Source organism: Prionailurus viverrinus, chromosome B4, assembly GCF_022837055.1.
Source record: "Prionailurus viverrinus isolate Anna chromosome B4, UM_Priviv_1.0, whole genome shotgun sequence".
Lineage (NCBI taxonomy): Eukaryota > Metazoa > Chordata > Mammalia > Carnivora > Felidae > Prionailurus > Prionailurus viverrinus.
The window spans coordinates 42,373,633-42,389,554 of record NC_062567.1 but is presented as its reverse complement, the minus strand read 5'-3'; the positions used below and the strand labels follow the sequence as shown (position 1 = coordinate 42,389,554).

Sequence of the window (15,922 nt, the reverse complement as noted above, 5' to 3'; positions counted from 1 at the left end):
TAAAAAGCTAAAATTAGAATAAAAATTTAAAAATTTTAGATATAACCAAGACTATTTGCATTGAGTAAATAAATAAACAATAGGCTAACCTAAATAACAAAGAAATCGTGATTGATAAAATAAAACGTATTAAACATATATAATGCAACTGTATGCCAACTAATTTTAAATTCTGACTGAAACAGACTTTTAATAAAATATAAATGAACACAACTGAACCAAGAATATATTATTGTCACAAACAGACCAACACTCATGGATGAAAATGACAATGTTACTAAAAAATTACCTCTGTTAGAAAGACAGATACTATATGTTTTCACTCTTATGTGGATCCTGAGAAACTTAACAGAAGACCATGGAGGAGGGGAAGGAAAAAAAAGTTAGAGAGGGAGGGAGTCAAACCATAAGAGACTCTTAAAAACTGAGAATAAACTGAGGGTTGATAGGGGGTGGGAGGGAGGGGAAAGTGGGTGATGGGCACTGAGGAGGGCACCTGTTGGGATGAGCACTGGGTGTTGTTTGGAAACCAATTTGACAATAAACTTCATAACAAAGATAAAATAAAAACAACAATTAAAAAAGAAAAAAAATTAGATGAAAATTACAGAAAAAAAAGACAGTTCCACATGTTTTTAAATTTAGTTCTTTTCAACCTTTGAAGAATAGACCATTATGCTATTTAGACACTTCTACAGCACAGAGAAAGGGAAAAACTTGCATTTGTTTTATAAAGCTACCATTATTCTGACAATAAAATATTCAGTAAAAGCAGAATTAAGTTTAGACAACAAAACAAAAATCAATATATATTCTTATGAATTCATTTAAGAGCTTTTTCAAATAATGAAAACTTGACAACGATTTTTTCTTCAGTCATTTCATATAACCATTAACAATCATCGTGTATGAGATTTGATCAAGAAAACAAAATAGGACACATGTGTTTACATTGCTTTTTGACCCAACTGCTCGGAAATGATTGAAAGCACTCTTTAAAAGAATGAGTTCCTAACATTTCTGAAAAAATAGCAGGGAGTGTTAACTGCACATTAGAAAGTCGGTTAAGCGTCCGACTTAAGCTCAGGTCACGATCTTGCGGTCCGCGAGTTTGAGCCCCACTTGGGCTCTGGGCTGATGGCTCAGAGCCTGGAGCCTGCTTCCGGTTCTGTGTCTCCCTCTCTCTCTGCCCCTCCCCCGTTCATGCTGTGTGTCTCTCTCTGTCTCAAAAATAAATAAATGTTAAAAAAAAAAAAAAAAAAAAAAGAAAGTGAGGAAGCCCTCCTAGAGATAGAAGGACGAGCTATAGATTAACAGAGAAACAATGTGGAAGGAACCTCATAGTTGAAAGCATATAGACGACTGTACAGCTGAGGAATAGGCCAGAGTGTTCCAAGCTCAGAGTTGAGTGCATGTTGGGAGTGGGAGATGACCCTGTCGAAAATGTCAGGATGGATAATCGAGATGCACTGCATTTTTGACAACACGGATTTTCAGCATTCTGCTTCTCCCATCGATATTGGGCGCAGGGCCATACTATATTCAACACCAGGCTAAAACGCTGTGTGTATTTTCTGTTCTAACTCCTAAGAGGCAGGCGGCATAGTACGTAGATACCTGAGGTTACAGGTACGGAGACGAAGGCAACTGTTTTCTGGACAATGATCGTAAGTCTTTTGGAAAATGGTTTCAAAACGATAAATAATCGGTGTACGGAAATGAGGGTGGAAACCCAAAGGTCATTCCTGCTGTAGGGACAGCGGATGGTGCAAGACAGCCGGAAAAGACTCCTAACCAAATATCCTAATACCCAAGAAGACAGTGTTTGCAGGAGATTCGAGAAAGGAATGGAAGCCTCAGCAGAGTTTACTGATGGAATTAATTTCCTTCTGATGCATCGGGCATCATCAATTAAGAGAAGGGCAGGACAATAGTTTTTTTATGACTCCTATCTCAGACTCTGAATTTCCTTAAGATATGGCACCTGTTGCATAACACGGGGCACACGGCTGCCAGCACCGCTGTAGAGTTGAGAACAGCGACGTCTTTCATTCTTCAAGCGGCGGACGTACCAGTTGAGATAAGATTTAAACGTTGTAGCCGATTAGGGGAAGTCACTCTGCCAAAAATGGTTACAGACAACTGTGAGAAACAAGGGAGTTTCTTACGCATGACATTTCCTTGTTGGGGAAAGATGGCATTAGATCCTGGGCTCAGACACGCGGTTGAAAGGCTGCCGAATTGTCAGGTCTCCAAGGCAGAGAGGAGTTAAATTCCTGATGGCATGTCTTAAGTGTGTCGCATGTTGAGATTGCTAATGTCCTCAGATTAACCGATGTAAAACCTGTGGTCCCTTTGGGCCTTACTGAAAGCTGGAAAGCAAAAATTGTCCTTTTAAAATAAGCAGCGAGGTAGCAATTTCAGGATGTCAAAAGATCTAGAGGTAATTCAAAGTGTTCTATCACCCCTTCATTTTTCTACTCAGAGAAATATTGTAAAACACACTGGTATCACCATATTAATTTCGATGCCTTGCATGCGAGGGTTTTTTTTTTAAATGTCTGAGAATATATGGATTCTTAACGTATTGAAAAATTAAAGGGACACAGAGAAGATAGAATAGGTTCACATTACGTAAACAGACAGAATAATAATATTAATCTAATTTACTAATTAATTCTAGTTAATTCTAACCAACACTACAATTTCTTACAGCAGTAACATTTTATGATAATTTTTTGCATATGCTCTCATTTTCCCCTCCTATTTTTATTTTTATCTTATGTATTTTATGTTATTATTATTATTATTATTTTAGGTAGGCTTTACACAAGGACACAACCCAATGCAGGACTTGAACTCACAACCCTGAGATCAAGATTGGGATGCTTAACCGACCAACTACCCAGGCACCCCTCCCCTCCTATTTTTAAATGATGCTCCCCGGGTGCCTGGATGGCTCAGTCGGTTAAGTGTCGACTCTGGCTCAGGTTATGGTCTCACGGCTTATGAGGTCAAGCCCCACATGGAGCTCTGTGCTGGCAGCTCAGAGCCTGGAGCCTGCTTGAGGATTCTGTGTCTCCCTCTCTCTTTGCCATTCCCGGCTCGTGCTCTGTCTGTCTGTCCCTCTCTCTCAAAAATAAATAAACAAATAAATAAATATTTGAAAAATAAATAGATAAATAATGCTCCCATATCCACATGGTCATATCGTGTAACTATTACTTTCTCTCCATTAACCTTCACTAAGTTTTAGTTGTACAAGTGACTGTATGTTTAATGTTCTATCAATACCTATACTGATTCTTTCTAGGCATTTTTGGTGTCTAAGACTCATTCTCCAGTAAACGCTTCAGGAAGGGCTCAAGAGAACAATATTCCCCTAGTTAAGGACAGCTCCTGTACTCCCTTTTGCCAGAATGTCAGTTTTGCAGATAGAAAATCACATTTTCTTTGTTTTTGCCTCTTTAATATATTACTCTACATTCTTTTGGCAACAAAGAGTGTTATTATTGAAAACTCTTAGGGTGATCTACTTTTATTCCTGGTAAGTCATTTGCAATGTCTCAGAAATGTGCATGGAAATTTCTTTTTCTTTAAAGTCCAGAGATCATACTAGGATCAGTAGGGTCAGTGATCAATACTGATCATACTAGGGTCAGTATTCTCAGATTTTCAGATAATTCTTTTAATTACTAGTTTCAAATCCTTTAAAAAATTTTTTTTCGCAAAAATGTATTGAGTTAGTGTTTTCCAAATTTGTTCTTTTACCTCGTTGTGGTTTTCTTCTTTAGGGGCCCCTATTAACTGTAATTTAGCTCTTCTCAGACTACTTTCCAACACTTGCTATTTTCTCTAAAATCCTTTTATCTTTTTCTTCATTCCTTTGTGATTTTAAATGTTTTCTTCTTTTTTTATCTTCAACTTCTTTTAAGGGACTATTTATCATGTGTTCTCATTTTGTGTTCCTTCTAGTTCGGATATAGTTTGTATTGTGATTTTTTTTCTTTTATTTCTCATTCTTTTCTGAGTTCTGTTATCTCATTTCTATCAAAAGGGTTTTTTAAAAAATCTTTTCTGTGGGCACATCTTTTTGAAGTGCTTTCACTATCTATAGGGATGTTATTCTGTTTCTTATTCCCTCTTTTTCTCATAATAATTTTGTAAGAGACTTGACTTACATTATTTAGCATTTAAAAACTTTTTTATATGAACTCACTTTGATACACACATAAACTTTTATAAGGAACTTATGGGGACGCCTGGGTGGCTCAGTCGGTTGGGTGTCTGACTTCGGCTCAGGTCATGATCTCACGGTCCGTGAGTTCGAGCCCTGCGTCGGGCTCTGTGCTGACAGCTCAGAGCCTGGAGCCTCAGATTCTGTGTCTCCCTCTCTCTGCCCCTCCCCCGTTCATGCTCTGTCTCTCTCTGTCTTAAAAATAAATAAACGTTAAAAAAAATTGAAAAAGAAAATAAATAAAGAGTAGAAAATGAAGACAAAGCCTATCTTTGGAGGCAAAGCTTTAACACCACAGGTTTAGATCATTAAAAAAGAAAGAAAGAAAGAAAAGGAAAAACAAACAACAATAACAACAACACACTCCATTGATCAGATGGGGGGAAAGGTTGGATGTAGGTTGAAATCCCATAGAGTGGCTGCAGGGTTTTACAGCCTATTTTGACAACCCCATCCTGTGTTCACAGTGATCATTCTTAACACCATGCACGTTCAAAACGACCTCATATATTGGGTGCTTGGGACAAATAGAAAGGATCAAAATGGCATCAATGGCCCGATCATCCGGCATCCCATCTCCTCACAACCAGATTTGAGGGTCATCCACGGAGTAGACACAGTTTAAAGGTGGAATAGTGTAAAATGGCTCCATAAGGGCTATGTCTGAAGTATTTTGGATCCATATCTTTTTAATCTCTGGGACAGCCCTAAAAGTAGGGCTAAATATCACAGTTTCATTCTAATGAAAAAAAAAAAAAGTTTTTTTTTTTTTTTTTTTTCGAACACCAACTGCGTTACATTCGGAGAAGAGAGCTCTTCACACCTCCATCTACTTCCGTTCATGGAAACCAAGCCAACTTTTCTCCAAGGTCCCTTTCTCTATGGCATAATTGCTACCGGCTGTAGGAACCCTACTTAATAAATCCAACATTTGTTTCTGGGGGACTGAGTCTTACAACGCGCACACAGTTCGTTTTAGTTGATTTTATAAAATCAACTTACACCCATTATTTAGATCCAAGTTCTTTATCTTTTTATTTTTATTTATTTTTTAAAGTTTATTCACTTATTTTGAGAAAGACAGAGAAAGTACAAGAGGGACAGGGACAGAGAGAGGGATAGAGAAAATCGCAAGCAGGCTCTATGCAGTCAGCACAGAGCTTGATTCAGGGCTCAAACTCATGAACCGTGAGATCGTGACCTGAACGGAAGTCAGAAGTCGGAGGCTTAACCCACTGAGCCACCCAGGTGCCCCTAGATCCAAGTACTTTCAATGAATACTAAGTTACTCTAGAAGAAAATTCTATTGGATAGTCTAGCATTTGCTTTACTTTTGTCATCCTAACCAAGTTTTGATGACTATAAATAGCTTTAATTATCCTCCATAGCTAAAGATACAGATATAAATTTGTTAGGCAAAGAAAATGCAAAAAGAATGACAGGACCTCAGTCTGTATTTGCACATTAGCAAACAAGAGATGATCTCATCCCTTATTGCCTCACATGGAAAACTGCAGCCTATGGGATGGTTAAAAAAAAACACAAAAAACTCAAAACAAGTGACTGGACTAGGTGAAAGGAAGAGAGGTGATTATCTGTGAGATAGGGAAGGGCAGTGCTATATTAGAAGCGGTTGTTTTTGAACTTGAGACAAATTCATGACCTATATATGAAGCAGGAAATTTTAATATATTCAACAATGAAGTCAGAGAATTTAAGTGCTTGGATGCATACCTAAAATGGGAAAATGTGTGTAATAGTGGTTTAAATTTTTTAACAAATCTAAGGCTTTGATTACATCTAGTGTGTAATTAATACATACTGGCTAAAAAAATGCTAAAGCCATTTCAGACTTTTTGACATTCTCCACAAAGGTGTTGCATACTTTTTGTGTGTATGATTATTCTTAGATACTTGATGTATGTTGAGGTTGTGGAAATTTCATCTTTTAAGAGAGTGTTTCATTTTAACTGTTTGCTGATGATATGAAGAGATGGAACAGATATTTGCACATTTATTATGTGTCCAGAAACCTTGCAAATGGGCATTTTAACAATGTATTGAAGAATCCTTTTGGATAATCTGTGTAATCTCAATCATCGTCTGTGGATAAGGTCAATTTTGTTTTGTGCTTTCTGATCTTACATCTTTTATGTCATTTTCTTGTCTTACTGTGATTGGTGAAAACCTGCAAAAAAATAGATATAGTGAGATGTTTTTAGCTCACTGGGCCCCAAAGTCAGGGGGAATGATTTCAACGTATCCATGGGTACGATATTTCCTCTAGGGTTTTGTACACAGTTTTTTTAATCAGGAAAAAGAATATTGCATTCTATGCCCAGTTTGCTAAGAACATTTATTATGAATAAATGCAGATTTATGTTAAACTTTTTCCCCCTGGTATTTCTCCTTTAATCTACTAATGTGTTGATCACATTATAGCCATATATGGGTATACTTCTATATAGAAGTATAGAAGTATAGGGTTTCTAATGCTTCATTTTTGGGATCTCATTGACATGGCAGTTTGGTTTCTATTCAGTTAAACTATTCTTTTCCATAGTAACTAAGGACCTCCTTGCTACCTCCTTATAAAAGAAGGGTAGTAGCAGGAAGAATTGGCTACTGTTTCTTTGTAACACTCCTTGCTCATGGTTGCTTTGAATCCTGTGACCTCTTGGTTTCCGTTCTCTGTCTGACTGCCTTTTGTCTTTGATTTCTTTATCCTCTGGTGTTCCTCAGGGCCGTGGAGCTCATCCATCACCTTTTATGGAATTGAGTATGTGCTGATGACTCCCAAATCTGTTTATAATCTCAATTTCTTTTCTGAGCTGTAGTCACAAATACCCAAGGGACTGCCCCATCTTTCCACTTGGATAATTTACAGATACTCTGAAAATGTTCAAAACAGAACTCACCGTTCTCCAACTTTTCTTCTGTCTCCCGCCCATTGCTACTATGTTTGTTTGTTTGTTTGTTTGTTTGTTTAAGTTTATTTTTGAGAAAGAGAGAACAGGAGCAGGGCAGGGGCACAGAGAGAGGGAGGACCCAAAGTGAGCTCCATGCTGACTTCAGAGAGCCGGATGTGGGGTTCACATCTCACAGAACCGGGAGATCATGACCTGAGCCAAGTTGGCTGCTTCACCCACTGAGCCACCCAGGTGCCCCTGACCACCCCTTGCTTCTAGAGCTGCTCTCCCTCCAGGGATTCCTTCAGGTCCGCGTACTCCATGCATCCAGGTGCAAAAGAAGAAGCTTGAAAGTGCCGGCTTCTCTGCCTTTTTATAGCCCCAAATCCATCACCAAGACTTGCTGATTCCATCTCCTAAATGCTTCTCATAGCCATGAATTTCGCTCCATTTCTTTTTTTTTTAATTTTTTTTTCAACGTTTATTTATTTTTGGGACAGAGAGAGACAGAGCATGAATGGGCGAGGGGCAGAGAGAGAGGGAGACACAGAATCAGAAACAGGCTCCAGGCTCCGAGCCATCAGCCCAGAGCACGACACGGGGCTCGAACTCACGGACCTCGAGATCGTGACCTGGCTGAAGTCGGACGCTTAACCGGCTGCGCCACCCAGGCGCCCCACCCATTTGTAGACATTAATCTTAGTCAAGGCTATCATTCTCCTTTCGAAAATGCTACTACCAAATTTCTTTATTTGCCTTCAGCCTTGCTGTATCCAATAAATTCCTTTCTTCCTTCCCTTTTTCCTTTCTCCCTCCCTTCTTTCCTTCCTCCCTTTCTTTCTTTCTCTTTCTTCCTATAATTTTAAATATTTGTTCTAAATCAAAAATTTTGTCATACAAAATAATTTACCCATCGTTCATTGTACAGCATTGTTCTTGAAATATACACTTTACAAAATTCATAGAATTTAATTTGGGAGTGTGACAGTAACATTGAAAAGGGCCAAGGGCCAAGGTTTTTTATTTTATTTTTAATTTTTTAATTTTTTTTTTTTTTTTAATTTCATTCACTATTTTGGATGTGGTCTGGCAACACCAGAACACTTAATGCCAACAGACACAAGAGCTGTAACTCTGAGTTCATTTCTGGTACATTAATGGCTTCTGTCAAACTCATTGTTCCTAGAATATAGAGCAGATATGTTTGTTTATTATTTCCTTATTTAATCTGAAATGATTTTCTACCTATTTTCTGTTAATTAAGGCTAGATGGACACCATTATATCTCTGGCCAAAACAAATAGAACAAGTACAAAAATAAAGAGCAAAACTGGGGAATATGTTTAACTACTCAGAAGACATGTGACTCAGAGGTACCTGAAGAACATTGTAATTACCATTGTAATTACCAAATTATCAGTGAGAAGACTTTAAGTTCAGAAAAGTAATTTGGGTTTTGCCGTCTTTTTGTATTTTGTTTGATCAGGACAAAATATAACTTAGTTCTCTCCTGAAATCCCAATTATCTATAAAATCTGAGGAAAATACCACTTTTTATTTCTCTTTCCCCAGCAGTAATGTTTATAGTTACCTTTTTTGTGTTCACATTACATTTTATTCTTACTTCTTATTATTTCTTTCTGTGTTTTCACTATTTTCTGGATCTCCTAATGCTTTTTTATTTTTTTGTAGCAGAGTATATTACTTTTGGAAATGACTGACACATAGCAGATACTCAAGATATATTCATTGAATTATAACTAAACTTTAGGACAGTTTATTTAGATTTAGATTATTAGATTATTTCAAAACTTTCTATGAAAAACAACGAAAATATTTGGATCTAAATGGCATAGTATTTCAGGTGAGGTAATTTTTTTCACAAATCAGCGAAAAAGAATCTGGCCCATATTTGCATGCTAGCGAATTTGACTTCAACCTTTGGATCATTACCTCAAGTGGAAAATTTGAATCCTTGCCAACTATAAATAGAAACACAAACGGTTTGGTTTGGAAATGAGTAGCTCTTTCAAATAAATAAAACCATCTTCATGAAAGTATGTGGGATGCTACCCCTTAGCAGATGGTTCTGGATTAAGATCGGCATTACAATAAAGCAGAGAAATGTCCATATACGTATATATATGAGACTGTATCCAACAGCAGCAGGTTGTGGTTAACACTGGAATCACAAAGAAACACGGTGAAGGTAACTATAAGAAATGGATGCTGTGCTGAGACAGTTTGATTACAAATTTGCTAATGAGACACGACGTTAGAAATTTGGATTTTTTTCCTGCGGAAATGTTAGCCGGACTGGATAAAATCTTTCTTACACTGTCAACGGCAGAATTCATAATTGGAATGTCGGGGAATGTGTTCGTTGGACTGGTGAACTGCTCTGAATGGATCAAGAACCAAAAAATCTCTTTTGTTGACTTCATCCTCACCTGCTTGGCTCTCTCCCGAATCACTCAGCTGCTGGTGTCATTGTGGCAATCATTTGTAATGACACTATCTCCGCCTTTCTATTCCACTTGGAAATCAGCAAAACTTATTACTTTGCTTTGGAGAATAACTAATCACTGGACTACCTGGTTTACCACCTGCCTGAGCATTTTCTACCTCCTTAAAATAGCTCACTTCTCCCACTCTTTCTTCCTCTGGCTGAAGTGGAGAACGAACAGAGTGGTTCTTGCCATTCTTGTCCTTTCTTTGCCCTTTCTGCTGTTTGACTTCCTGGTGCTAGAATCATTGAATGATTTCTTCTTAAACATCTATGTGATGGATGAAAGTAATCTGACATTACATATAAATGACTGTAAAAGCCTTTATATTAAAACCCTGATTCTTCTTAGTTTTTCCTATACCATTCCTATTGTTCTGTCCCTGACCTCACTGGTCCTATTGTTTCTGTCCTTGGTAAGACACATCAGAAATTTGCAGCTCAACGTCATGGGCTCCAGGGACCCCAGCACACAGGCCCATAAGGGGGCCATTAAAATGGTTATGTCTTTCCTCCTCCTCTTCACAGTTCATTTTTTTTCCATCCAGTTGACAAACTGGATGCTTTTGATATTTTGGAACAACAAGTTCACAAAGTTTATCATGTTGGCCATATATGTCTTTCCTTCAGGCCACTCATTAATTTTGATTCTGGGAAACAGCAAACTGAGACAGACAGCCTTGAAGGTACTGCGGCATCTTAAAAGCACCTTGAAAAGAGAAAAAACAGTTTCGTCTTTACAGATAGACGTTCCAGGGTCTTTCTAAAGATAAAGACTTAATGAGGAGTCTTTGAGGATCAATTTCACTTCTCTTTTTTTTCCCCCTACAGGGTTGCTTTAAGTATTGTCAAACATTAATGAAATTTTCCCTAGAAAAAGTTACTTTTGATGATAATTGACCCATGGTCAGCCAATATAATTTTTAAAGTATTCAGTTTTGTTTAACACAGTAGTTACCAATATTTAAAAATCGCAAATAGTCTTTCAAAGAGAATCTAAATTATTTAATTTTATATGCAAAAGATTTATGTAATTGTAATTCATATTACATGTCAGAAGCATGTCGTGTTTTAGAAATCAAGATAAATTACTATTCACTAGGTAGACAATCTATAAAATGGTGATAGAAAAGTTAATTGAGCAACTAAAGTCAGAGATGGGAAAAACATGACCTCATAGGGTAAAGGCTTAATTTTTTTTAAATGAAAAAGCTTTTCACTGTTGTCATTAGAAGTCTTATTGATAACATGGGAATGAGTTATTTGAAAATAATATTCACAGTGCAAAACAAAATAAACTAGAAACACATGCTTATAATGTAATCTTAATTTGAAAGTGGTATTTTGACTATCATAACCTAAATTTAGATAAAGTAACTACAAATTTTAAATAAAGTTAAGGGTAGAAAAGTTTACTATAACATTTTGAACATGATGTTGTAGATTTTAATATTATACAGATGCTATCCAGCTATATATAATGGAATTCTTTAAAAATGAAGAATTCTTGGGTCGCGTGGGCGACTTAGTCAGTCAACTGTCTGACTCTTGGTTTAGGCTCAGGTCATGATCTCACAGCCATGAGATGGAGTCCCCATCGGGCACCACGCTGGCTGTGGAGTCTGCTTGGGATTCTCTCTCCCTCTCTCTCTCTGTCCCTCCCGCACCCCTTTCTCTCAAAATAAATACACTTTTTTAAAAAATGAAGAATTTACTTAGGGTTTCTTAGGGTTTACTTTCTTAGTAAACCCTAAGGGTTTACTTTCTTAGTAAACCCTAAGGGTTTACTTTCGATGTATTCTTTAGATTGCATTAAAGAAACAAAAAAGTTATAATTAAATGATGATAAATACGTGGGTTGTAAATTAGTCTTGACGGACCTGTAGGTACGGAAATTGTTCTAGGGCTGCTCCCTGGACCTGGAATGGTGTTAGAATTATGAACATTTCCCCTGTCCTCCCTCGCCGTATTTAGAAAACTAAACCTCTAACACGTCTAGGCTGTGTGGTGCTTCTGTGTATTGATAACAATAATGATGTGGATAACGGTTTTAATCATAAGACATATTTTACCATTTTTCCTAAGTAATTTAAATTTTACAAAAGAAGATTTATTTATTTGGCCTTTAACTTAGTATTTTGTCCGATTATCACTGTAATTATCTGGCCTTGGTAAAAGCGAATATGCAAATCAAGCTGAGTACCTTTAGATTCAGGCATTGAGTTTGTTTTGTTTTAGATAGCCTTTCATAGAAATGACTTAGACATAACCTTGTACTATTTATAAGATGGTAACCAAGCACATTGTTTAATTTTTAGTGTTATGAAACTTTTCTTTGGTATGCAAGATAAGGTGATCGAGCTAATTTTTTAGCAGCTCTTCTTTCCAAGAAGTAGGCCTTAGGGATAAGTGAGTGAATGTTTAACTTGGAGTGAGTCAACACTCATGCAACAAAGTTAAGGAGATGGAACTATAAGGAATAGGGCTCTAGTCTTGACAAAGCCAAGGACTAGTAAAAGAAGACAAGGTCATAGGCTGGGGTCATTGCAACTGATGTACTGTAGACTGTATTTGAAGAGCGAGTGAGATCGAGCCCTGCATCTCTACTTTCCCCATAACAAGAGATGTCATGGGGGACTCAACAGCAGCTGAGCCACAATCCAAGAAGAGCCACTCCCAACACAGGCATGGCCAGTGTCCATCCACCCAGAGAAGAAATATCCATAATTGTATCCTACCCTGGGACCAAAGTGTTGGGGAAGGAGGGAGATTGTCACCGATTTCTTGTTAACTATTCTTCTCCCCCATCAAATAAATGTTCAGTTAAAGATTCTGGTGTAATGATTGGTTCTTTCCATTTGTCTACCAGGTGATTTATGGAAGAGGAACAAATAACTTGTTTCTACTGCTGAAATGGTCGTATCTCTGATCCTTAGGGTGACTACTGGAGGCTACTGATAAGACGTAAATCAAGCACAGCAAGACAGTTTTCATGAACCCTGGTGATGAATGTGTCATATAGAAACCCATACCTCTAGTGATCTCTGAGAAAGGCATGCAAATTTCCTCAAGGTCTCTGGTGGTTTGTCTGCTATCTGCCAGTAGGTGGCTTCTCCTCATAAGATCTTGATTAGACCCCATCTTCTCTGAGCCAGGGATGCCTTTAAGGGACATGAGCATCATCGCAGGGTCTTCCCAATTCTGTCATTTGAGACACCGGATATGTTGCCTAGAGTAACTCCATATCCTATTCAGGACCTTAAGACCAATCTTCACAAGAACAAATTGATTTGAGAAGTTTGAGGAATTTGAAAAACACATACAGGCAAACTTGTTTTTTGTCTCCTTGTACACTTATAGACTACAGCTTTTCAAATTTTATTTTTTATTTTTTTTCCATCAATATTAACACAGCCTCAGAAGATGGTGGAAATACCCAATCATTCTTATTCTGAGCGTGAGACAGGTTTGCCAATGTGGAAGTTGGTAGCAGTTAGACTGGCCCTGTCTTAGGTTTGTCATGAGAAAGAGCCAGTGAGGATGTTTGCCCCCTAAGGACTTTGAGGGGAAAAGACCCATGGCCTTCTGTTTTGAAAACGAAAAGAATATGCTAAGTGAAACAAAAATCTACGATGAAACATGAAAGGTTGTTCATGTAAGCAGTGATTAAGCTGGGCAAATAGTCTCCATTTGTGAAAGATGAAATCTCCGTCCCTTCAGGCGGTGGCCCTTGCCCCAGCTAATTGCTTCTTCAACTAGGGTCCAGCCAAAGAAACACTGAAGTTCTCTTTTACTTAAAACAAAACCAAACCCAAACAAACAAACAAAAACCCCACAAAGGCCAGTGCTTTAATGCAGTGACTATCAAGTTCGGTGCATGAAAGTTCCTCGTTGCAATTCAAAAAGAACCAGGAAGCTACTTCTGTGTTTGCAAATAAGTGGAAAAGCTTGCTATTGATAGGATGGGAGAGAGCATACAGGGCAACATTTGTTGCCCGCTTCTCTGAGACTGTCAGGAGATCTAAGCATGCGGGCTTGGGGAGGGAAAGGCAACAGAAAGAATCCAACAGAAAGCTAAGGTATATTTTTTCACTGGAGATGTCACAGACACGGGGAGGAAACAGGAAGAACTCAAGCCCCACCCCCACCCCCCAAGGTGGTATTAATGATAGGACCTCATAAAATATTCAGTTGAACCATCTTTATTTAAACCCACATAAGTGTTAGTTCATCAGTATATAAGTATCACTCCCTATCACTCAGGAAGTCAGCATTTTGTTTGAAATAGGCCAACATAGACTTCCGAATGTATTTTCTCACAATTCCTTAGAAGAATTGTCTCTCTTTCAACTGACTATAACACAAGTGTTCATATGTTTTCGGATTTAAATCAGTCATCATTGGAAGTTCAGACTAGTTGGGATTGTCACTGTATCATACACATAAGTTTAATTAATTGTTATCTGCCCAAGCATTTTGTAATAATATACCTTATGTTTATACATGCAATAATACTTTTTCTTTATCAAGTATAACAACTTCTATTTTAAGATAGATCTGGAAATATCAGTGATCTCTAGGGCCTTCTTGGTTTCCTGACACAAAATACAGAGTTTTGGGGACACCTGGGTGGCTCAGCTGGTTGAGTGTCCGACTCTTGATTTCAGCTCAGGTCATGATCCCAAGGTCATGTGACTGAGCCTTATGTCTGCTCAGCATGGAGGCTGCTTGGGATTCTCTCTCTCTCTCTCTCTCTCTCTCTCTTCCTGTCTCTCTCTCCAGCTCGTGCATGCTTTCTCTCTCTCTAAAAATTAAAGATTAGAAAATTAAAATTAAAAAACAAAATATAGAATTCTCTAACCATCTCCAACTCCCTTGCCTGGAAGTCCTTCTTTTTCATGAAGAAAAGTAAAAAAGTCCCCACCTCCTGGGTGCTACACCTGCAAGCTTTTATAATTCTGTATGACTTCTGGCTTTCAACCAGAAGGGCTGGAGAGCAGTGTCAGTTATTTCCAGGTTAGTACAGAAATTGTGCATGAATTCATACATATGTCATAGAACTTTCTCCAATTTTAAAGAGTTGCTTTCGTTTCTTGTTCTTATACTTGTTTGCACAATTGAGTGTCATTCATTGGTCTCTTTTTCTCTGCTCCCAATAGGATTACCAACTAAGTTAGTATTCATTCATTTAGCCAATAGCTATTGAGGGTTTACTGTTTGCCAGCCCCTCCCTGTCCACATTGGTGGACAACAAAATAGTCCCTTCTGTTCTGGAGCTTAATGTGATCGTAGAGGTACTTGGTAGCTAAGGTCACCTAGTCTACATGCCTGACATTACGTTTTTGGTGCCTGTAAAATCCTAGGCCCCCACTCTCAATGTGCATAAAAGCAGAACACCAGGTCGATGCTGCCTTTGGTGCCCCGTGACTTCTGGTGTGGCCTTTGAGCATTCAGGCATTGGTAATATAGAGCATCACTATTGACAGTCTGAGGCCAACACAAAACAGGTAATTTTAACCAGAGTCAAAATTGGCTGAATGGGGAATGCATTGTCAGAGGGCTAGGGGGCAAAATTCTTGTCTCGTTCCTAGAGAATCTTCATAGATTTGCAGCTTTCAGGTACAAAGATTTTTGCCTGGGTTCAGAAGGTACTTTAAACCATGTATGGAGGAGTTCTCAATGGGTGCCAACAATATATCCTAGACAATTAAGTAAGATTCCTTGGGGTTGGATCACAGACATTAACATATATTAATTATTAATATAACACATGTACGTGCACCTAAAGTTGTCTCAATAGGAGAGAGAACCTTGCGGTCGAGGTTGAAAGACGATTGTATTAAAGTTACCTGTTTGTTGAAACCAAAACCAAACTAAAATACATTTTACTGTAACTGGATTTTTTATGAGACAAAAGATTTTACCAAAAGCAGGATTAATGAAAAGAACCCCTTCCCACTCCTCACTCCTCCATTTTTTTCTACTCTATTAATATTTTTCTTACTATTTTTTCCCTCTCAGGTGACAAGAGCTTATTCAGAATCAAATAGGCAGTAACTGATTGAGAAGAAAGCTCAAAAAATTCAGAGTAATAGCTCAAATAGGTCTGATATTGGTACCTTTGCATATGGTTTTATATCCTTCTGGAAGATCATTTCCCTTTGTGTCTATTTCTTCAGGAAATCCTAAAAAGTTTCAAGACGGCTGTAGATTTTGTAGCACACTTCTCTGTGTGGCAAGTTACATTTTGGTCAAACTTCTGTCACATTC

The 15,922-nt window shown here is 37.8% G+C and overlaps 1 protein-coding gene across 1 annotated transcript; it reads left to right on the top strand.

Moving 5' to 3' along the window:
• The first annotated feature begins 9,450 nt into the window (after positions 1 to 9,450).
• Positions 9,451 to 10,419, top strand: LOC125169549 (taste receptor type 2 member 42-like). Its single transcript, XM_047864954.1, has one exon. It carries the CDS (start codon positions 9,451 to 9,453, stop codon positions 10,417 to 10,419), a length of 969 nt encoding a protein of 322 aa, XP_047720910.1.
• Positions 10,420 to 15,922: the final 5,503 nt, after the last annotated feature.